We start from the raw sequence: 24,340 nt of genomic DNA, 5'->3' as shown, positions 1-24,340 counted from the left end.
CTTATTATGAAATACGGTTGTGTTAAATCATTTACGTTACTTTTAGATAATAGATATCTAATAAAATAATAATAACAGATCTAATAAAAACATGGATAGTGTAGGTGGCATTGCTTTCTTTGTTTGCTTCATTAATGCACATCCCTTTCTGAAAATGTTACTTACTAGCAATGCAGACAAAATGCCCTTTTTATGATAAATTAGTTGATAGACCAACACAATGTGGAATTTGCTGAGTGTAGTTGATTACTAAATCATTACCCTATACCTATATCTAACATCATATAATTGTTTATTGTGAGCACAGGTAAAAGTGTTAAAAACGATAAAAAGAGACTAATGTAGTGTTTTTCTACTGTACAATAGTGCCATTTAGTTCACATTCTCAGTAAAATTGATTTATGCACAGAAAACTGCACCTCATAACTTTGGAAGGGAAAATAAATGTAAATTAAAATCTGTATTTGAGCAATCGTGACAAATGTTCAGCACAGATTTATTTACTAGAAATAAGCGGTTTCTTAATATACTGAAGTTAAATCTCTCCAATCCTTCTCTTACAGCACACCATTAACATGCGTGTCAGGCTCGTGGTGCAACCAAACCCAACACATTACACATACACACTCACTCACTCGCTCCCGCTGTTATGGCTCTAACCAATGAGAAACCGCGTCGCCTACATCATCAGAACCTTGATTGGTCAGTCTCGCTGTCGGGCATGTTTAGCCCCGCCCCTATTGTTTGTTTGGTTCGGTTTTATCCTGTCCTCTTTCTCTCTGTTGCGGCGGTGGGTTGGAGCCGCTGTCCCCGCACTGGCACGCTCCTCCGTTTTCATATCCATCCTCCGATTTGATTCCCCCCAAAGCCAAATTTATATCCAACCACCACAAAAGTCATCAAGACCACCACCCCCCCAGTGAAAAGCCTCGTCGTTTTAAAAATCCAACGACAGAAGACTTATTACCAAGAAAAAAAAGGGAAAAAAAAGATGGCGGGGACGTCGGGGTCGGCAGTGGCCCGGCTCGAGGGCCGAGAATTCGAGTACCTGATGAAGAAGCGCTCGGTGACCATCGGCCGCAACTCGTCGCAGGGCTCGGTGGACGTCAGCATGGGCCACTCGAGCTTCATCTCGCGGCGGCACCTCGAGATTTTCACGGCGGGAGAGGACGGCGCCGGCGGCGGAGACTTCTATCTGCGGTGCCTCGGCAAAAACGGGGTGTTCGTGGATGGGGTATTTCAGAGGCGCGGGGCTCCTCCTCTCCAGCTTCCCCGAGTGTAAGATCACCAGTGCTTATTAAATCGCATTCGATACCGATGCACGACTAGACGTCTTAATCACGGTTGCCCCGCGGGGTTTTTGTGTTTTGTTTTGCGCGGCAGCACGTGTCTGTTTGGACCAACACATATCTCATGTTTCCTGCTAAGCCGCACCAGCGTTGCTTTAGCATGTCGGCTAACCTTACACTCTGTTTATTAGCTTTCTTTTGAGTTAAATATCCACATCACACATAACATCAGCACAATATACGAGTACATTTCAAGGGAGATATTTTCGCTTTGTGCGTGGTGCAAATAATCAGCTAGTTAAGGCTAGAATGGCTAAAACTGACTAGCATCAGAGCGACATCCTGTCCTTTAACCCTTTCAGCTCCTCATCAATACATGTTTCCTTTATTGTGGTTTTATATGAACTAACGCAGTGCACGTGGATTTATTAATAAAACATCTCTTTTTTTTTAGTGTAATTGTCATGCCATGGGGTCACGACTAATCTCTGAATTGTACCTGTATGCCTTATGCAATATATTGACTGGCTGCGTTCACACCACAATTAAAAATGTCCATTTTCCAAATTTTTTATTATTTGTGACTTGGATCAGTTTTTCCCCCATGACTGAATAAACAGCAGTATGATATTTTAAATTCTGATTTGGCCTGCTTTCTAATGTGCTCCTAAATCTGGTACCGATCTGATTTTTGTTTCTGCAATGCAACCTCAGTCTGAACAGTCAAATCAGATTTCATAATTGAAATAACTTCACACTAGGAAAGATGGGAAAGGTCTCAGTTTTGTAACGGTGAGGTAACAGGGATAAATGTTTGCCCGTGATGTTGCTGAAAAAGCATGATTAAAATTAGTGCACGTTTTACAAGTGCTTGTAGGAAAGCCTGGTTGCAAAACCGAAGGAAAACTAAAACAAACAAATTAAAGATATAACCCAAAGAAATGGCCAAATAACGTGCTTTTTACAATAAGCTTCAGCGCATTACATAACTCCTTTTGTTTTTGTCTCACATACAACTCAGTTTAGGAGTGTGATCTGTGGCATGTGTCTCACATATAGGTCAAATAAATAAATCAAAAACATAATATAAACAGTCAAATAAAGAATTGGTCTTGATTATCAACCACTTTAGGATTCATTGTAAAGCAAGGCTCATTAAGGGAGTTCCTGGGAGGCCAACATTTCAGACATAAAGCCGGCAGGTGGATCATTGTTCGCACTAGTTAAACACTAGAAGGTGCGTTTGTGTAGAGAAATAAAGGTAGTTTTTACTCTCATAATTGTCCTGTTATTCTGCACAGTCAAAATCCCTGTTTGACTTTAATGTCCCATGTACAGTACTTTGAAGAGCAGCAGAATTTTTCGTTTTGCGTTTACCACTCATATCTGTCAATGTGGTTGTATTGTGATCACTGTTTCAACATGGTACAATTCACCACATCACTTGTTATTGACAACAGAAGCTACGTGAAGCTCGCAGACTGGGACAGAAATGTTTTTGAAACAAAAAAGTGAAAACTACAATATTCAAACTTGTGCACAATGAGCTCACTTGGTTACTGATGGCTTTTGCCTCCGGTGTAAACACCAGCCTTGTGTATCCATACTATCAAAGCATTGCTCAGTGCAAAAACATACATTGGTTATTTAATATTGTAACTCCTAAGAATAAGATTTTAGTTTTGATTTTGAATTATTACAGGCTTTCACAAATCTGTTAAAATGGCATCTGAATTTCGGACTTTCAAAGTTGTTCATGATATAAATTTTTTTTGGGGCAGACACCAGCAGAGGATTTTCACAGCTGAAGGATCCCATAATTTATTTGAATGAATATTTGATAGCCGAGTAACGCCAAGGTGCAAGTTTGTGCAAACCACAACGATATAATTATAACGAATGTCATCTCGTCTACATTTTACACTTCTTTGGTTGCATGTTATTTTTGTTATGAGTGGCGCAAGGCAGACATGTCATCAAGTTCAAGCCAGTCTCAACTAGGTCTTTGAAGCTTTAGCAGTGCTTCAAATATATCTGTGTGTTAATAAAAAAGGAATAAGCCTTATGTAAGCTCGTCATGCTGGCAGCCATATATAAACTACAGATGCTTGTGGGATCTGTTACTGCCTGTTTGCCTTGTTTACTTCTCTGGTACCTGAAGTCTCGATAATGCAAAAAGCTATGCATACAACTTTTTTTTTTTTTTCTTTTCTTTTTTTTTTTAAGCATTAGGATTATTTGTTGTTGCAAAATACAGTTAAGAGCAAGTCTCTTAAGAGATCGTGTCTAACCAACTTATGAATGTCGCCCTCTTTCTTTTAAAGGTGCACGTTTCGCTTCCCCAGCACAAACATCAAGATCACATTCACCGCCCTGTCCAGCAACAAGAAGGATAAGAGGAGCACCCCGGAGTCGCCTGTGAAAGCCGTCCAGCCTCAGATCTCACCCCTGACCATCAACATTCCAGATAACATTGCCCACCTGATGAGTCCTCTTCCCTCCCCTACAGGGACAATCAGGTACATCACCACTTTCATGTTCATATTTAACACCTGTTTATGCTGGTTCATGCTATTCATGTACAGCATGCTGGATGGATAACTTGTGGTATTTTCTATGTTAGCGTTCATTTGCAAAAGCTTAGTTGGTAAGTTATTTTGATCGGGTAATTTTATAGTTTTGCTTTTCAAAGTGTATTATGATGAGTAAACTGAACTCTGGGTGTATTTTATTTCTGCAGTTTGATATAAGGATACCTGTGTAATTCTGGGCATTTATGGCAAATGATTGCTTTCACAAGGGTAAGCTTAGGAATTACATGACCAATGGCAGAATGCCATCATCTATGTTTTAGTTGTAGCATTTATCTACAACATTTAGAGGAAGACAAAAAGCCTGCATGTATTTCACCTGAGAAAAGCTAGTTCACTGAAGGGAAAGGAACAGTTTTGTAAAGTTTTGCTTAAGATACTTCTACTTCCTATTTTGTATTTTTTTTACTGTATCATGTTGAACTTCTGACCTGTGACATTATAGACGTCAGTATTCTGAGCCAACAGAGACCAAGTAAATGGAACTATGGCTCATTTAGTGAAAACGGAGGCGCTTCTAATTAATAAGTAGCCGACAATTAACTATTTCTGTTTTGTGAACCTGTTGCTGTCCACCTGAAATGCCTCTTTTTACTGTCTTGTTGTTGTACCGCTAACTGCTAGGGTTTTCTCGATGGAAGATTTCAAACTTCTGCAGCAGTGTTTGAATATGTGGAAAATGGTCACTCCTTTTGTTTTGGAACTGGAACCGGTCACCGATGAGATCTTCTTTTACTAGGAACTTTTCCTTACCCAGAAGCCTGGACACAGCTTGTAAGGGTGGGCTGGAGGTTAAATTGGTAACGTAAACAGGAACGTATTTCAAGTGTGTTTCATGCAATCATCCCAGTATTTAGACAGTTGGCTTCGCAGCTGTTTCTTATTAGGGAGGAACATCCATGTGTAGTCACAGAGCCTGCTCAAGATGGGAGTCTTTTAATAAAAGCAGTTAAGGATTCACGGATAGCTGAGAAGAAATTCCTAAAACATCTGCCAATATGTCAAATTTTTGCAAGCAAAAGAAGACATACTGTTAGGACAAAAAAGGGAAATTTGTTAGAAAAGCCATGTGATGATTGGGGAGACTTGTACAGACTTCATGCAGCGTTGTTATTCTAAACCTGAAAAAAAAAAGGCTCTTTCCAATTTTGTAGGTCCCCTATCAGCATGAACCTGAAATATTAAAAAATATCAACTATTTGACTAACCACAAACTTTAAAATAAGTTGTAATTTTTTTTTTTTTTAATGAATAAATTTTATGAAATAAATTACAGTGGAACCTTGGATTACGAGCATAACACGCATAAACTAAATTTAATTTTTCCATAAGAATTAATGGAAACTCAAATAATTTATTCCACAGGTCCAAAAAATAAGTACATAAAAATAATTAATACAAAATATAAAGTAAAAATTAAACAAATTAACCTGCACTTTACCTGAAAAAAAAAAAAAATACAGACAGATAAGTGTTTCTGTTTGTGTGTTTGTTTGGGTCCGTCATGTGTGTGCACGCTCGTAATTTGACACCGTGCCGGTTCACAAACACACACACACTCCTACTCACACTAAAGGCGAAAGAGGGAGTGTGTGTGTAAACCTGCACGATGTCAAATTACGCGCATGCACACACAACAGACCCAAAACAAAAGAAAATATAAATCCCAACAGATAAGTGTTTTCGTTTATCTGCGCAGGCGCTGTGTTTGGGCCTGTCGTTATGTGTGCGCGCGCACGTAATTTGACACTGTGCCGATTCACAAACACGTACTAAAGGCGAGAGAGAGAGAGTATGTGTGAGAACCAGCACGGCAAATTATGCACGCGCAAATAATTACCGTTGGCTCAGCTGTGATCACGTGACGCTCTGCATTAAAACAAGAAGCGCATGCGTGATACATGATACTCTGTACTTGTAAACCAAGACTTGCTCGTTTTTCAAGTTACAATTTATTAAAAATCTTTGCTCGTCTTGCTGAGCACTCGCAAACCGCATTACTCGCAATCCAAGGTTTCGCTGTATAGCTTCTTGTAAACTACAAGGTGTGTTCAAGTCAATTCGGGATAGCAGGAGCCATGATATGATATCAAGGTAGAAAGTTTTTCTGTTCAGACTGGAACGATGACTTCTTGCTTCATGTTTAAAATGCTGGACTTACAGGTAATTCTTTATTGGCCCAAACATGTGAAAATGGCTTAGAGCGAGGACAGGACTAACTGTAATGTCCTAGAAAGGGTGTGGTGGGCATTGTGAGGTTGTGCATTGTTCTGTAAAAACAGAAAACCTTTGGTTATTAAACTAGGCCATTTTTTTTCCCATAAAAGAAAGGCTCATTAAAGGAGTTCCTGGGAGGCCAGCATTTGAAACATGAAGCAGAAAGTCTGATCATGGTTCCAATGTGCTGAGAGCTTTCTCCCTAATGAAACACTCGGATAAGTGCATTAGTCTAGAGAAACAAACATAGTTTTTACTCTCATAATTGATCTGTTATTCTGCATGATCAAAAGTCCCGATTTGACTTTAAACATCATACATACATTAAATAGCATTGTACTATTTCGTCTTGAGCTTATCTCCGCCATCTTTCAATGTAGTTATATGGTGCTAACGGTTTCAGCATGCTACAATTCATTACATTACTTTTTATAGACAGGAAGAACTATGTAAGGGCCAGGGGGTAGCTCAGTGGTTAAGGCATTGGACTACGGTTAGGAAGATCCCAGATTCAAACCCCACAACCACCAGGTTCAATCCCCACAACCACCAAGTTGTCACTGTTGGGCCCTTGAGCAAGGCCCTTAACCCTCAACTGCTCAGATCTGTAATGAGATAAAAATGTAAGTCGCTCTGGATGAGAGCGTCTGCCAAATGCCTAAATGTAAAGCCCTTAGACTTAAAGGAAGCACTTTTGAAACAAAAATGAAAATTTCATACACCTTACTAAACAAAGACCACATTTATGATTATGAGTATATGATTGTAGTCGTATCCCCACGAATGAATACCAGGGAATGTCTGAATTACAACAGTGCAAACAATAGTGATGTAGTTCTCCATATGCTATCTAGGTTGTTAAGGTCGGTTCATGTGATGATCATTTAATGTAAGCCATTATTTACTGACGTGATATAAACATGGCATTATTTATATTTAAAGGAAATCACACTAGTTATACAGTTGGTCTTTATTTATTTCCCCAACATCAAAACACACTCCCGTAATCCTTACAACACCTCAATATCAATTTCAGATGCTTCATTGTCACACGATTGATGATATGGGGGAATCTATTTGCATCATGGTTATGCTTTTTAAAATATCCAAAACAACTGTCAAATGGTTTGCGATTTATGAAGATTTGATTTGGCTCTAACACAAAACTGAAATTCACATAGAAATGAAATGACTTTACACTTAGCTGGAATTTCATCCTTTTTTCTTTTTTTTTTGACCTTTACAGTTTGCTAGTACTTCCACAAAAAAAAGCAAACTAAAAACCCTGCACAATTAAAGCCTTCTCTATGGAACAGTCAAAAAATTAACGCTGTTAGATTAATGGCTTTTGAGATATTCAGCCTATAAGCAACAGTGTTGATCTCTTTTTCAAGTGAGTGCAAGAGATCACGTTACATCCTGTATGTGAGTCAGCCATGCAGCTAGAGCCATTGATAAGACAGCCAGCCTAAACCACACCCCCCCTCCATTCTCTCACTCACTCACACACACACACACACACACACACACACACACACACACGCGCGCACGCACGCACTCTCGTATGTGGAGAATAGATGAATGGTCGTATCTCAGGAACCTTGGGGCCTACAAAGGAGCCAAAAAACAGATGCACCGGTGCAGCTCAACTTCACAGATTGTCCGGGATTTTTGTGTATATTTTGGATTTATTTTCTACATTCTAGAACAATACTGGATTTTTTTTTTTTTTTTTTCAAAAATTTAAAATGGGCATATGACATTAGGTAGTTAACAAACAACAACATTCACTCTTGTTATTTTATGACACAAAGGTCTGCTGTTATATCGGCTGAAATAGTTCTTGCAAGAACAGGTTTGTTAAGTGCATTTGCAAAACCCATCAAGCACCATGATAAAACTGGCTCTCATGAAGACCATCCCAGGAAGCCAAGATCTGCAGGCCTCTGCTGCAGAGGAGGAGTTCAGAGTTACCAGCCTTATGAATCACCAGTTTGCTTTGGGGGGTGTCCAGTGTTAAGGATGAGTATATTAGAGGTACCATTGAGGTAGGTCGATTTGAGGTCAGAGTTAGAGAGACCAGATTCAGATAGTTTGGACATGTGCTGAGGAGGGATGAGGGGTTTATATAAAGGAGAATGTTAAAGATGGAGCTGCCAGGCAGATGGAGAACAGGCAGGCCCAGGATATGGATGTGATGAGGAAGGACATGCAGGAGGTTGGAGTGACGAAGTAAGATGTGGTAGGACAGAGTTAGATGGAGACAAATTCTAACCAGAGTAGCCGGAAGAAGAAGCAGCCTCAGAAATTGCCGATTAACAGCCCCTCAGATTAGAGCCATTTTTAAAATCACATTTTCATTTGGGTTAGCTTTTTGCTTGGTGGTTTTTAAAATAAATTCATTAATTAGTCTTTCTGAATGGCACCTCGGGTAAATGCTGGGGCAACTTTAGCCTTGTCCTGTGCACATCCGTGAATCATTCACATTCATACCTTAGGAGTCAGTAATTACATACTGACCTATATTTTATGAATGCAGTTTTAGTTTTTATGCACCTAGCACAAAGAAACAATGATCATGCAACTTATGGCTGGCAAAACAAATAAAAGGCAATCATGAATTTAAGAGCACCAAAGACTAGCATATAATCATATTTAACGTGTTGATGGACCATGAGTTCACGTTAATCTGAAATGTTGTTTCACCGTTTAAGTCACAAGTTAATGCTCATAGAATTTCATGTGTAGTCTAAATTTTGACTTTTTTTTTTTTACACACTATTAATGTTGAAATTTATAAACAACTTTAAATAGACTAACACCTTAGAGGTGGTTGATTAATGTTACACAACAGCAGCATGTGCTCCCATGCTGTTTACATCGTTTATATTTCAATTGCTGATTTGCATCTAAGCCAAGTCAAATACCTTTCACAGTAAAGAAAAAGAATGATCAATAATGATTTTATCTTCTGATACTAGATATAATTAAATGCATACATGGATACGAGTTAAACTCTATTTTCAGTGGAAAGACAATACCTTACTATTAATGTCATTATTACTGATTTATTCATCTTTTGCTGCCTCTTTTAATTTTTCATCATGATTACTGCTAAATATTTACTTCTTCAAAATTTTATTCATTATTTGCTTGCAAATCTTTTTTCGAGCTTACATTTAGATAAACTTATCCAGGTGTTGGGTGGTCCAGAGGGTGTTATAACTGACACTGGACATGTCAATGCCCACCTTGTTGTCTTTGCGCAGTGACTGACTGCTGATTAGGATGCGAGGTGGCAGCATGTAGATGATACCTTTGTCGCTCTTAATGTCAAACCTAAAAAAAAAACTGCAATTAATTTAACTTTCATGCTTTATTTTATACTTTAATCTTGTAAGGTTTAGAAATTGTTAAATTGAGATCATTCTGAAATTACCCCCTTAAAGTTGTTTTGTTTCTTCACAGGTTTTCAAAATGGAATATAATGTAAAATCAGACGTGTAAGATTAATAATTTGTGGATAATAATATTTTATATATAGTATAATTTATAGAGAAAGGACTGAAAGGGCTGGTTCTGTTTCATCTTCAGTCACCACTATATCCTGGCCCAGGTTTTGGTAGCCTGGAGTCTATCCCATGAACACTGTGGGGCAGAACACACCCTGGATAAGATTCCAATCCATCACAGGACACTATGTACACACTTATTTATGCCCATGGGGCACCACAGTGTAGCCAGTCTATGTACTGGCATGTTTCTGTTTTTTTTTTTTTTTTTTTTTTTTGGAGGAAACCCTCATAGACGCCGTAGTGATTTGAACAGCTGTTTTTATTCACCCATATGCTGACTCCTCACAAGCCTCAATAATTCTCTGATCTTGTATTTAACTTGAAATTATTCATGCAGGAAACAAATCTGGCGCTGGTTAACCGATGCCTGCCTCTGAGGATATTTCCAGGGTACAGATTGGGGTTTTGTCGGATCAGAAGACTTGGTTTGCATATTGCCGCATGCATTCTGCACAAAACAGAGAGCAGTATGGAAGATAGGTTGGCTCAACTCGGACATAAGAACTAATTTTAAAGTATGCATGATCAGTTGCTAATCTGGAGACCATGCCTGGTATAAACTGGCCAGATATGAATTAAACTCCTTTATCAAGGCCAACAGATGTGGAAAATTATAATCACTGTAACTCTTTATAAACCTAAATCCAGAGCTGCTGGCAGAAGTTACATTGTTACATCAGACTGCATGGTTTTTATGAATACGAAAACACCACAGTTTTACGTTCAAAGAATTTACTAAATTGAGCAATCTAGTATTATCAGAAACTGAAGGGCAGAACGATGAAAACTTCCCAGCCAGACATTATTTCTCACAAAACAGCTTAGTGCTTGTTCGTACGGCCATTTATAATGCATCATTTAAACAACATTGTGCCTAGAGGTTGTAGGACATCTCTGTTTTCCTACCTAAGAAAACACAAGTCCTAGGGCACCTGCTCTAGTCTACAACTAAAAATGCTTCCAAAACAACAATGGACAAATTTAGCTGATTTTGGTTTGCTGATATGCCCCTTTGCCAATCTTAACAAGCTTGATGGTATCATGTGGCACGCATGCGCTTCTTGTTTTGACACTGAGCGTCACATGATCACAACTGAGGCAATGGTTCTTCACTCTTACGCTGCGGAATTGTGGGTAATCGTGTTCTGTGCTCGCTCTCAGTGCACATGCGTCACTCTTGTAGTCAACATCTGTGTGTGCGTGTACTGTTTATTATAACACTGTAACCATGTGTGTGTGCGCGCGTAAGGCATCTATTATTTTGTGTGATAACTTTCACACACACACCAGTTTACCGAATAGAGATTCACCTGCGCACTTCTGTGAGGATGAGTGTGTGTGTGCGCTTAATTTTTAGGCAGATTTTCCCACCAAATTGTGGAGTCATTACTGATGGTGGTGAGTGATTATCAGTTACTACCCGAGTTAAAACGGGACAATTAAGACTGTTACAGTTTGGCTAAAGTTTTCAAGATGTTTGTGTTTTCATTTTAGGCCAATATATAATTCACTTCAATTCTTATTGAATTTTAATTTCTAAAATTCAAACTTCAATTTTAATTACTTTATACAGAATAACACTATTACTGGATAACTTTTAAGGTTTTTGTTGTAAGTTTTTTTTTTTTTTTTTTATATAAACAATTAGTTTACGATATCTTTTCAAATTATTATTCATATTACAGAATAGAGTTACTCTGCAACTTGAGTTGTCATTAAATTTTTAAAAGAATGTCACGAAACAATGTCGAATTTTTTTCTGATATTTTTATCTGTTTATTTGAGGTAGTGGATTTGCAAGTTCTGCATATTTTTTGAAGTGATTTGAACGAAACCTAGCCTTCTGTTAAGCCAGAATGTACTGATGTCATGAATAAAATTTTCAACATAAAAAGGATTCTGAACACAGGATATCTATTGTAAAACTACAAAAAAGTTTTTCATGCAAATTCTAAAATTGTCCTTGTGAATTTTTGTACACATCAGCTTCCAATTGGAGCTTACAGGTCTAAAAGAAGCAAAAGAAAAGTGTCAAGGGCCATCAATTGGTGCCACAATTTGACTACTCGCACCCCAAAAGTCAAAGTCATGCAATCACATAAATTACACACATTTTAACCTGCAGATCCGCTTCGCTGATGTGTGTCGGTGCCTTGAGCAGTCGTTATCCCTTAACAACTGTAGCTAAATAATGCAAAAGCACACATTGTGTTGAATTAGCCTCACATTCAGTTAACGATAAGGTACTGTAGGGCAAATTAAGTGAGTAAGTGCATATGATCTGTTACAAGGAGTAGAAGTTTGGCTCTGTTAAATGGAACAATATGCTAGCCCATTTGTTCTGCAGGTGATGGGACGAATGCATTTAGCTCGCTTTAGCCTCACTTAAGCTGTCTTTAGTTAGCTACTGATTTAAAAGAAAAAAATGTTTAGACTAAACTTGTGCTGAACCTCAAGTCTGTTAAGGTTCAATACACTGCTTAGCTACGATAATGGTAAAATTACAGCTACTCATACAAATAACACTACACAGGTATCACCAAAGAGCTGACTTTGCTCATCAAACTGTCTTGTTCAGGGCAACCTGATATCACCCGAATTGATCTGTAATGCGTATTATCTCCATTCAGGACACAACTTTCCTGTAGTGTTGCAGTATGTTACTATGGAATATTGCCCTCAGCAACTGTAATTATTTTAGAACCATGATATATAATGATGTAGTCATTATATAATATATAATTTATCATATATGATGTAGTACATTTTGTAAAATAACAGAACATGAATTTATTGTAAAATCTGTAACAGTAATGTTGCCATGTACAGCATTAATAAAGCCTTACATTTCCTAGAGTTACAGAAGTTCAGACATTGGTGGCTTAGGGGTAGCTGCTGCAGAAGGTCCAGGTTCGGTGCCCAGCCAATACCCAAACCTAACCACTGGATACAGGACATCCTTAGTGCCTGTCCCGAGACCGGATAGAATAGCAGGGTTGCGACGGGAAGGGCATCCGGCATAAAACCTGTGCCAAGCTGTATGCGGATCAGATGGTCCACTTTTCAAACCCTTCACAGGGGCACCTGAAAGGAAGAAAAAAAAACAGAAGTTTAGCTCTATTATTGAGGGTTAATAATTTTGTTTTACAGTTTTTTTTTTCTTCCACCTCTCGGTTAAATGAAATTCCTAAAATACATCGGCTTAGCCACAGTTTGACTGATATTTAATATTTAGTATTTTTACCAGTTCTTTTCCTTTTCTTTTTTAACTTTATCAGTGCAACACACTCAATACTGACATAAGAAAAAAAAGTAAAATAAAAAAAGCATGTAAATGTGCTCAGTTTATTATACTGTATTGAATGGTTGAGGCTATGAAATAAAAAAAAGAAATGCATTTAAAAAAAATCTAAATACTGAAATTAAAGCATATAATTTTTAAAAAATTCTTCTTGTATTTTTGTTTACATTTTACATATTCTTACTTGTTTAAGTTATTTATGACCATTGTTATCAGTCTTAACAGTCTATCAGTCTTATACAGGCACTATAAAACTGCAAATTCTTGTGTGACAGGTAGCCATTAGATTTGTTTGCCTTTAGGTTCTTAGTCTTTGACTTAATTACCTGCATTTCCAAACAAAATGTCAGTGATGACTGTTATATGGCGAACCATATACAGTATTAGTGCTAGGGTGCGATTTCTTGACAGTGAGATACCCCTTGTTTGTGTTTGGCTAGCTAGAAGCTAGATACATTTTTATTATCAAATCACGATACTTACAGAATCTCTAAACAAATCGTGATATTGTATTGGATGATCCTTGAAGGTTTTCATCCCTAATGTATATAGGCTGTATTTTTTCATTCTGCAGTAAACTGTAGTTTTAGATTTAACGAGCAAAAATGTCTATGTTGATCAATCTAAAGCTGAACTTATTTAAAGGTAATAAGTTGTACTTTGTTCATTTCTGATCCGGTGCGCAGTTGATTTGGCCAAATTCATCAGTACATCTCTCTAAAATGTGTAATAATCTATAATAAATATCGCAAATGTTTTTTTTTTTTTTTTTCAAACTAGTTCTTATTTTTGATGGTCCTTATATTCTGGTGCTGTTAACGTCTCATTCTGATAAATAAAAAACTTTACACAGTTTAAAGTATTTTAAAATATTTAAATTTTATTAAATGAGCATTATCGTCCAGCCCTACTTTATATAGTAAGAGGCAAAAGAATTATCTGGATAAGTGATTTCAGTTTGGGTCCCTTTTTTAATGTCACTTCACGAGCCAGAACATTGCCAGAATACTTGCCTAGGGAACAGTTTGACATTTGAACACTTGAACCAAAATGACAAAGAAAATGTTTCCTCCTGATTACACATTTGAATTATTGACGTTTAGTGGAGCAGTGCTGTCCACTGTGCCTTTGATTAAAAGAACGCTTGCTGTGCTACTTTCGAATTTGGTTAAAAAAGACCAGCGAAATGTTATTCCCTCTCTGCGGGTCTGCATTTATTAAACAGCATGAACATTCAGTCCAGTGATGTAGCCCACCTTGGCAGCTCCTTGCTAAATGGATTGCCCCCCACCCAAATGGATTGTCTGTGGGGGCAGGATAAGTGTGGATGTCTGCCAAAATGTCTTGTCCATCAAGCTTAAAGCATGTTGAACAGGGCATGATCAGGCAATCTGAAGGTGACACATTGTCTTGGTTAACGAGGCTTCAGGAAGAAATCCAGGACGGCATATTTGTTTATCTGATTCAGTCTTCAGCGCATAAAAACAGACTGGAAGAGATGATGACGGCTGTACAGTCATAAGAAGTCAATCAGTAAACAAAACTGCATGCCACCAAGTGTTGACTGTATCTTATAGGAACAGCATAGCCTTTTATTTGTGATAGGGGGAAAAAATGTTCTCCTACATAATTTGTTTATAATATTGATTGAAAATATTAAGACAAATTACAAGGTGCATTTCTAAATTGCAACTCGCTGCATAACTTTATTAATTACATCCAAACAAACCTGAACATTGTCGTAAACACTTTTTAAAATCTCATTACTGTTTTCTTTTTTTCTTTCTTTTTGTTTGTTTTCCCAAGTGCCGCAAACTCATGTCCGTCCAGTCCTCGAGGGGCAGGACTGTCCAGTTACAGAGTAGGACGTGGGCTCACAGCCGAACTCATAGGGGACAACTCGCAGTCTGAAAACGACAAAGAAGCCTCTGGAGGAGACAGTCCGAAGGTAGGACCATTCAGGAGCTCATCATTATCTTATTACCAATAGTAAAATATTATTGCTGGAGTGCCACAGTTTGCTGTCTCTCGCACACAGACTGATGCAAAGAATACCTTCTGCATGCGTTAGTGACGGATGTTAAGAGAGAAAACAAACACATTTTATTTTTCCGAGTCTTTTATTGATGAGATGCTGGATACCAAACGTCACTTAATTCCAATGAACACCCTCCCAGCTTGAGTCAGCACTCAGTACTAGTGGGGTAAAACAGATGTTTCTCATTTAATGTTTCTATGTTTTTAGTAAACTATTCTTTTGTTTTGCAATTCATATGTGATTACCAGTGTTGGGTGTAATGCATTACAAAGTAACTTATTTGATGTAACGAGTAATCTAACGCGTTAGATGCGTCATTGAAGTACACAGTTATTTAGTCATATTTTCAAAAATGTAATTCGTTATTCAGACAATTTATGTAATCCGTGAGCCAGACAGCAGTGATTCCGTTAGTGTGTGTGAGAAAGTCGTCCTACAAGCCTTTCCCTTACTCCTGCTGTTAGTAGTTTACAGATTATGGGACAAACTTCGCTGAGTGCTGATGGTAGAATAATTCTAAAGGTCTTGACTAAAACAACATGAATGAGGAATCACGAAGGAGTTTTCATTCTCTGCAATAGAAAAGTACTCTAACTAGTTAGAAGGTAATGCTGTAATTCAACTGATTGTTTTTTTGTAATGTAGTTTGTAATTAGTTACTTTAAAAAGTAACGTCCCTCAACACTGCTGATGACACACTAATCCAAAATCTTTTTATTTATTTAATTTTTTTTAAATATAGATATACTTTTTGCAATGATATATTTTTGCATTTAAGGTGGTAAAATGTTGCAGTTCCTTTATAATCCTATAGGTGTGTTTTAAACTATTCACATATTGGCAGGAAGCAGAGTATCCTATGTGGTAGGAGCAAACTGCTAGGTTTCTTCAGAATTGCGGCAAAATGTAATATATTTCTAAATTACAGTAATTTGAAATGACAGATTTGGCATGATTTACGTTTAGATCTTTAGTGTTGTGTAAAGAAATAGAAACTGTACATTAGGGCTGTAGCTATCCAATATTTTAGTAATCAAGTATTCTACCAAAATCAAGTAATTTAATCGAGTAATCGGATAAAGTACTCTTGCTTAATTAAACAGCAATGTAAAATGTATGAGAAACAAAGATTTATTAGTTTTCTTTTTAGAAAACCTACTTTTATTTTTTAAATGCATACAGCATTTTATTAAAAACAAGCGTTGTCATTATTTACAATACAAGGAATAGCTTAAAGTTGAGTGAGATGAATTAAGTGCATTACAGTGCCATACATTCTTATTTTAAAGCCTTTTCTCAGATTCAAAAACCAAAAAAAGATATTTCAAATGACTTTAAGCAATGAAAAAAATTTGGCACATATTAAAGTAAATAATTATACAAAAACACTAAGTTTTGCAACTTAACTTCCGGAACTAAAAGTTTCAAAATCTACAGCTCAGGCATAACATAAGCCTTTTCTGACAATTTCTGTCATTTTCTCTTGCTGGTTTCTTCTTCTCTTGGCTTGCTGATATTTTTTCGCTTCCTTTCATTTTGCATCCTGCAACAAAACGTTCCATCAAATCTTTACACATCTACCTGTTTGCGTCTCCTTCCGCTTTTTTGGGCAACATAAGCGCTTCTTCTTCATCGATGTTTAGTGGCGGCTTGCGTCCGGAACCGCACCAATCGCGCCAAACAAATAATCGCGCAGAAACATAACGCAAGCTTTTAAAATTATTTAAAAGAAAGTTTGAGGCAGAAGATTTTGCCTCAATTATTTTTTGTAATTGAATTACTCAAGGAATTTTTGGTTAGCCATGGTTAGCATTCTCTGCATAGATACCCTCTCTTAAGCAGCACTCTGCAGCTCTAGATGTGTGTTTCAATTGTTTGTTCTTCACTACTAAATAAAAACGTCCAATGATAACGGAACAAACACCTAAATCAGCAGCAAGTTAGTTTATGCTGTATGATCAAGCTGTATGATAGAGCAGTTAGTTCCAGGTAATTGTACAGTGTATTTGATTGATGGATTTTGCACGCTGAAAATGTTGTGGCTTATCAAGGTGCCAAATTGTTTCCATACACCAGACCTTAAAGATACAGCATTAATCAAGGCCATCGACGTCTGTCTTTCCCTAGCTAATGCACTAGCATGGATTTGGGAAAAAAAACCAGAATGATTAGGGTAGGAGAACTCCCGTCGCCATTACTGATTCATGATGGAGGTGTACGGGAGCTTGTGTGGCCAGTTGAATGTATTGTTTCATTTAGAGAAATATCAAACTGGTAGCTCTACCCAAGATGATTCATCAGTTATACTTCCACAAAGTTGTGCACTGAACAAGAGGGATGTTGGTCGAATTCAAAGCCTGTCACAGATGTAGATTCCCTGCGGCTTTAAACATTCACTGATACTAATTTCATCATCTGGTTTTTACCTCATACAGGCGCAGCTGAACAATTGCCTGAAATGATCCTTCATTCTTTCTAAAGATAATCACACTGCAGCAACTCACTGGATATTTCTTCATAAACGGAGCTGATCGGTTGGAGTATTTTTGCAGAACTCTGATGCAATTACTAATTTCATTACATCTTTCTATGAAATATGAAGGAATTGCATCATTGGTTTCATCAAAAAGATACGAAGCTGTTTAGCCTCACATGTTGTGATGGTGTGTGCGTGAAAGTGCACTGTTTCTGCAGTGACTTGGATAGGTATCTTAAAACACTAAGACTAATGCAGAAATTCTTTTTAATTACTTACCTGTTTTAAAGCACAGCAAGTCTGCTTTATTTAGCAGTGGCTACGTTCACATTACAAGCCAAATTGCATGTGTGGACAGATCAGATTTAAATGTCATGAATGTTCACATTTCATAATTACAAGTGACCTTGTATTAATTTTACTCTAATGTGGATGCATATGTCCTCTGAAACACCGCGCATTTACACATTAATACATCTTTGCTCGCTTCATGTTGGTTAAAACGCGTTATATTTGTGCAAAAACAATGGATAAGTTTTTAGGAAAAACCTCACTGATGAGGCCTACACCTGCACAGAGGCAAAAAGTCGCATGAATTCTGATCTGCCCGTTCTTATTCAAGCCGTGTGACAGTGTATCGGATATATATCCAATCTAGGATCACATACGATCCTAGACTCGGATCTGAAAAACATTAGATGTTTGGTGTCAATATGATGCATTTCTCTCTTTTTGTGTGTACATCAGGATGACTCTAAACCACCCTACTCATACGCACAACTGATTGTCCAAGCGATAACCATGGCTCCAGACAAACAGCTCACCCTGAATGGAATATACACCCACATCACTAAAAACTACCCATACTACAGAACTGCAGACAAGGGCTGGCAGGTTAGTATTTGCTGACATTTAAAAAAAAAATTACTTTTAAGGATATTTTAAAATGTGATGTTTTAAGAGAACCTCCAGTTTTTTTAAAGGAGTTAATGTCACAAAATGAATCATTTTTTTTCCCTCTTTTTTTTCTTTCCCCCAGAATTCTATTCGCCACAATCTGTCCTTAAACCGCTACTTTATCAAAGTGCCCAGATCTCAAGAAGAGCCCGGGAAAGGCTCATTCTGGAGGATAGACCCCTCTACAGAGGGCAAGCTTATGGATCAAGCCTTCCGTAAACGAAGGCCTCGTGGCGTCCCCTGCTTTAGAACCCCACTCGGCCCACAGTCCTCCCGGTACTAGAAACCACAAGCTCCTGAAACTCACTATTAATTTAAACTAAGTAAGGTGTTCTTTGTCGATTTAATTTTGTAAACGTTTTATGTTTTGTTTCAGGAGTGCTCCTGCCTCTCCTAACCACACGGGGGCACTGTCGGCCCACTCTAGTGGCGTACAGACTCCAGACAGCCTGTCGCGAGAAGGCTCTCCTGTTCCCACAGACCCTGAGCCCTCCCCTGCTTCTGCCTCTGCCCCAGCTGCTGCAGTTCAACCCAAACTAGCAGTCATTCAAGAGGCCCGCTTTGCACAGAACACGCCAGGTAACCCTGAAACAATGTAAAGATTTTTTTTTTTTTTACTCAAATATACTTTGGTGCATTTTTTTTTTTTTTTAAGAAAACATATTTTCATTAAACTATGTGGAAGGTTTTTTATTAACCTCTCCACTTTTATTTTTGGGTAATCCTATATGGATAAAAAAAAATGGCTAAAGGGCAGGTTGGAGGCTTGGATGTAGCAAGGAAAGTACATGGTTGCAATCCAAGGATCCACAAACACTGATAAGAAACCGGTTTCCTTTGTATGCATGCTCTACAGGATCCTCGTGAGCATAAAGCATCTTAGTAGTAGGCAGAATATCAAGGAATATCAAGCACAGGGTAATCATATATGGGTGTAAATGGCTGAAGATAAGAGCAGGTTTAAGAATAGGATGTAGCAAGAAAGTATTACAGGAAAGTTTGCACAGTCAAAAAAATATCTCATTTAAGGTAATGGAAGCATTCATTCACCATAATGCATAGTTTTTTTCCTGGCGAGTGTCTTAGTGGTGTGGAGCCAATCCTGGGAACATAAGCTAGGGATCCACTGTGCACACACCTTTGTGATTTAGTGTAGCATTTCCACTTACTGGTGTGTGTTTTTAAGGTGGGAGAAAAGCCACAGGGAAAGCATGTAGAGAAACTCCTTAGAGGCAGTAACCTGAGCTCAGGGTTGAGACACGGACCCTGGAGCTGTAAGCTTGCATCATTGCTGTTGCACAATTGTTTCACTTTTTAATAGAATCATATTTGCGAAACACCAAGAGTGCCTTAGGCTAGTGACATTTTTAATTGTCCCATTTTCTTCATAAGAAACACCTTACTTTGTGTCTAATATTAGAAATGTTTGGAGAATGTTCTTAGTCATTGAATGGCAGTTATTTTCAGATAGAAGCAGGAAGTTTATACTCTCTCACCTTTTCTCACAGGTTCTCCAGTCACCACCCAGCCCGTGCTGATCACCGTCCAGCGGCAGCTTCCACAGAGCCTCAAACCAGTGAGCTACGCCGTGGCTACACCAGTCACCACCTCCACCTCCCAGCAGCCCATCATGCAGACACTCCATGTGGTGCACCAGATCCCAGCCGTCTCAGTGACCGCCGTTACAGGCTTCGCCACAGCCGCTGCACACACAGCAGACGAGCAAGTTGTGCCCAAAGCAGAACCACAGGAGAACGGGGATCACCAAGAGGTCAAAGGTGGCCAGCAGTTTTTTGACATCACATTTTATTTTAATTGATGTTGTAAGTAAATAGTTGGTGACTATTGTACTACACAAAACGGTTCACTTCACTTTTGTTTTTGTTTTTTTATTTCCCTTTCAGTGAAAGTAGAACCTGTGCCTGCCATTACAACTGCTTCTATAGGCGCAGCTACTCGTGTCCTTCAGACCTCTGCAGCTACTCCTATACAGACAGTTACTATAGTGCAGCAGGCACCGCTGGGACAGCATCAGCTCCCTGTTAAGGCCATCACACAAAATGGCACGCATGTGGTGGCTGCAATCCAAGGATCAACAAACACTGGTAAGAAAACAGTTTCTTTTCTATGGATACTTTACAGAAACCTTGTGAGCATAAAGGGCTAAATAAGAAGCCGAGCTTTTAGTAGTATGTGGCTAGGAAAATCATGCCCAAGGTCAAAATTGGCTACTTAATTTATGAAGTTTAGGTTGTTCTCATTATGATCATAATGGGGAATAAACTAGACAGCTAAAGGAAGTGACCTGAATACAAACGCCACAGTTTAAATCATGTTGGTGGGAAAAGAACACGATTATGATCAAACCCATTTCATGATCTGGGATGTTTTTAGAATTCAGGTAAGGAGACTCCACGCAATCACTGTAGCAGTAAGAATAAGCTTTTAAATTGTTTATATTATTTTGTAATATTAAACTTAGTCTGAAAACCGTAAAATATTAAATTAGAATTTTATTGTGCAAGGTTATCCAGGATTGTAGGCCAATTATGGTGTTGACTCTTTCTTTGACTTAAATATTACACTAGGCTCTTTTTTTTTTATGTTTTTTTTGGCGGTATGCTTGAGCAGCCAGAGAAGGGATTAAAACTTCAAGTCAAGGGAATAGTTAATTAATTACCATACCTATTAAGCTCTGTTTTTATAACCATGGACTGAATGTGTTTTTCTGAATTATTTATTTATTTATTTGTTCGTTTTTTTACATTTTACAGGATTGAAAAAAACTAATAATATCCCAGATTAATTTGTACTAGGGCTTCACGATTTCATAAAAATACACATTGTGATAATTTTGACACACATTGCGATGTCAAAGGAAATATTTAACCATTAAATGTGTATATATATTTTAAAATGTAATGTAAAATTAAGGGAACACTTAGTCCTGGTTTGACCAACACCCATGAGGTGCGTTCAAGTAAAAAAATCGCTCATTTTTTTTTTTTTGCTCAATTTTTTTGAGATATATATAATAACCTAATTTATCGACTAACTCAATTATTAAATAAGCCTATGCCAATGTTGTGTAATAAATTGCAGAATTTTACAATTAAATTATAGTTTCATATTACAATTCAAAATTTTTGCCGATTAATTGTGCAGTTCTGTAATTTGTACACTTGATACTTTGTAAAAAAAAAAAAAAAAAAAAAAAAAAAACTTTTTAAAGCACTTGTTTATCTTATTTTTTTCTCTGTTCCCAGTAGCCAGTCCTCTTCACATGCTGGCCACTCACGCCTCTGCGTCAGCTTCTTTGCCCACCAAAAGGCAGAACGGCGACCAGTCCGAGCAGCCCGACCCCAAACGGCTCAAGGCTGACGACGGAGGGGACACGGGGGCCGTTCCCGCCGCAGCAGAGAGGGACACCACCGATTAGAGCGGCCACGTCACTTTCCTTTAACCTCACAAACCCTTCTTAGTTGAGACCTCACCCACCATAAAATTCCACGTTATCTGTTGTTAAGTCTAAGGTGCCAAACCGGAAAGTGAGAAGCCAATTGGAGGGGTGTAGAGTGATTTAATGATGGCACAGACACGTGCATGATTTGCGAAGTTGAATCAAGACGTGATGAGGTTGTGAGGAGGACAACTTGAAGTGGACAGCAAAGTGAGTGACAGGAGACCTTTTAGCAAACTATTTAAGTACTCACTGACATATGCATAAATATATTGATATAGTGTACTTAAAGCTACGAAGTGTACTTTAGATCAAACTTAGCAGGAAGTTCCATGCCCCCATCTCTTCTACCTCTGGGCAGAACTTGGCAGGTGAAGAGATTGCGATATGGATTTTGCATTCTCTGGACGAATAGCTGGCAGCCTAACATGCTGGAAATATAGCGAGTCCATTTTAAATTTCAGGAAGCAGCAGGTAACATCCGAACACTCCTGTGTATGCAGGTAATTACACCATATAGGCTGATCATCTATGGTTTACCTTAACCGTAGCATAACTTTGATGGATTTATATTGTACATGCAGTAGAGCTAAATTATAGGCACATGTCCTTCATATCCAGCAAGTTGTTAAATATACTGAGCAAAGGGGTTCAAAAGAGGTCACATAAGAACTTGCCAAATAGTAAAAATCAATATAAAAAAAGAATAATAAAGAGAGGTTGGTTGTTAAGCCGTGAACCTGCACACAGTGGCAACTCAATGAGTTTTCCTAATCTTTAAACCCGATTCTCTTCAGCAAAAGTAGAATGAGGACCTTTCTCCTCTATCATGGCAGCTAGCCTCGCTTAATGTCGACCTACCTAATCCAGTCCTTAGTAGATATGCAGTAATTTGTTGTACATGTGTATCTTAGGATATAATTTGTCTGTATTTATGTTCTCCAAGGCACAGGTATTTAACAACAAAAACAGTGCTAAAGTGAGTTCGATGGCATTTATCTCACGTTTTTCTCGCCTTTTTTTTTTTTTTTTTTTTTTTTTAAACGTATGGACTCGTACATTTATAGAAGTGAATGTAATTGCTTCCTCAAAGAAAACACTATTAATAGAGGACTTGTGTTACTTCTGTTGAAACAAATCCAAATGTTGTTTCTCACCTCCTCAAGAGCTTTTTTTCATATTTTAACAGATAACCTATGAAATAAGGAATATATTTCCATTTGTATTTCACTGAAATATTTCATCAGAGCTTGCATGAAAATGTGTAGAGAGCATATACTGTACCTGGGCTGGTTCCTTAGAAAGGAACAGAAGGAAGAGAGATGGGCGGGTGGGGGTTGGGGGGGTTGGTGCGGGACTGGACAGGGGGTGACCGAGAAGAATCTGCTTCGATTCGGACCACACTGCACTTAAAACTCGTTAATGCTATTTCCTTTCCTCCCTTGACCCTTTTATGTTTTCAGTATGTCCTTGGCTGTGTTAACTTTGTGTTACAGTTGACAGTTGCCCGTTAATATTATTTTTACGTTGTTCAGACAGCTGAAAGAAACGGCTCGAACGAGATGTATTCCACAAGAAAAAAAAAATATGTGGTAGATGTTGTTCTGCTTCAGTGGGTAAATGCATTTTTTACATAAATTAAAAGCTCCATAATTTCTGTTCTAACTGGGTGTGTGTCTGTGTGTTTTAATCATTTTTCCAAATGCTGAAAACTAGCTGACCTGGACATGACTTGTGAACAGTTCCTGTAGATGGTGCTGTGATCACATAAAAAGGGGTTGGTTGCATACATGGATTCTTCCGGATACCACTCTGTGAGCATCCAGCACTGAAAATCGACGCAACCTTTAAACAAATATATTTACTCTATTTTGTTAATTAAGCCTTAGCTTTACTAATATTCATAAAGATTGGGAATCGATAAAACTTGTTACCAAATTATTTTGGTTTTAGTTTTCAAGGCAGGCTTCCAGAGAAAAATGGAACTGATTTATATTGTGCATAGAAGCAAAATATTTAAGGTATCCTCATCTGCTGCTTTCATATTCTGTCCAGTATTAACCTTCAACATGAAGATAAATAAAACAAGTCCTGTTTTTTTTTTTTTTTTTTTAACCAAAGAGTCCTTAATGTACTAATGGCTAATAGGAATATTAGCCAATTAATTTGCATCATGTTAACAGTTTTTGACATTTATTATAGTGCTTTTAACAATGGTCAATGTCACAAAGCAGCTTTAAAAAATTTTGAATTTCTTGAACTTCTTCAACAGAAAAATGTATGGAGATATAAAATAGTTATCAGTTTGTCCCTGTGACTGACAAAGAAATTACTAGTCCAATTCTCTAAATTTTGCATAAAGATTTCATGGATCTGTATGCTTAATGGAACGAATAACTATTTTTGTTGATTGTATAATCTATTGAAAACGTGTCA

General features: G+C 37.8%; 1 protein-coding gene across 2 annotated transcripts; it reads left to right on the top strand.

Annotated features, from left to right (window-relative positions):
* Positions 1 to 509: 509 nt before the first annotated feature.
* foxk2a (forkhead box K2a) lies at positions 510 to 23,569 on the top strand. Of its 2 annotated transcripts, none has more exons than XM_053511701.1 (9): positions 510 to 1,278; positions 3,614 to 3,808; positions 14,780 to 14,921; positions 18,235 to 18,381; positions 18,527 to 18,720; positions 18,821 to 19,023; positions 19,953 to 20,222; positions 20,349 to 20,549; positions 21,714 to 23,569. In XM_053511701.1, the coding sequence occupies exons 1-9, from the start codon at positions 992 to 994 to the stop codon at positions 21,881 to 21,883; spliced, it is 1,809 nt and encodes a 602-aa protein (XP_053367676.1). In that variant the 5' UTR covers positions 510 to 991; the 3' UTR covers positions 21,884 to 23,569. The 2 variants fall into 2 exon arrangements, with proteins under 2 accessions (XP_053367676.1, XP_053367674.1); XM_053511699.1 differs by having other exon boundaries at positions 512 to 1,278; positions 21,711 to 23,569.
* The last annotated feature ends 771 nt before the right edge of the window (positions 23,570 to 24,340 follow it).

The sequence above is a fragment of the Clarias gariepinus genome, chromosome 14 (assembly GCF_024256425.1).
Source record: "Clarias gariepinus isolate MV-2021 ecotype Netherlands chromosome 14, CGAR_prim_01v2, whole genome shotgun sequence".
Classification (NCBI taxonomy): domain Eukaryota; kingdom Metazoa; phylum Chordata; class Actinopteri; order Siluriformes; family Clariidae; genus Clarias; species Clarias gariepinus.
This window is presented reverse-complemented; position numbering and strand designations above follow the sequence as displayed.

What these genes read in the sequence shown, in the direction of transcription:
- foxk2a (XM_053511699.1), top strand. Translation starts at nt 992, where the DNA reads ATGGCGGGGACGTCGGGGTCGGCAGTGGCCCGGCTCGAGGGCCGAGAA. An exon ending in CTGCAGACAAGGGCTGGCAG is followed by an intron (nt 18,382 to 18,526) that starts GTTAGTATTTGC and finishes TCTTTCCCCCAG; the next exon opens with AATTCTATTCGCCACAATCT. An exon ending in GGATCACCAAGAGGTCAAAG is followed by an intron (nt 20,223 to 20,348) that starts GTGGCCAGCAGT and finishes TTTCCCTTTCAG; the next exon opens with TGAAAGTAGAACCTGTGCCT.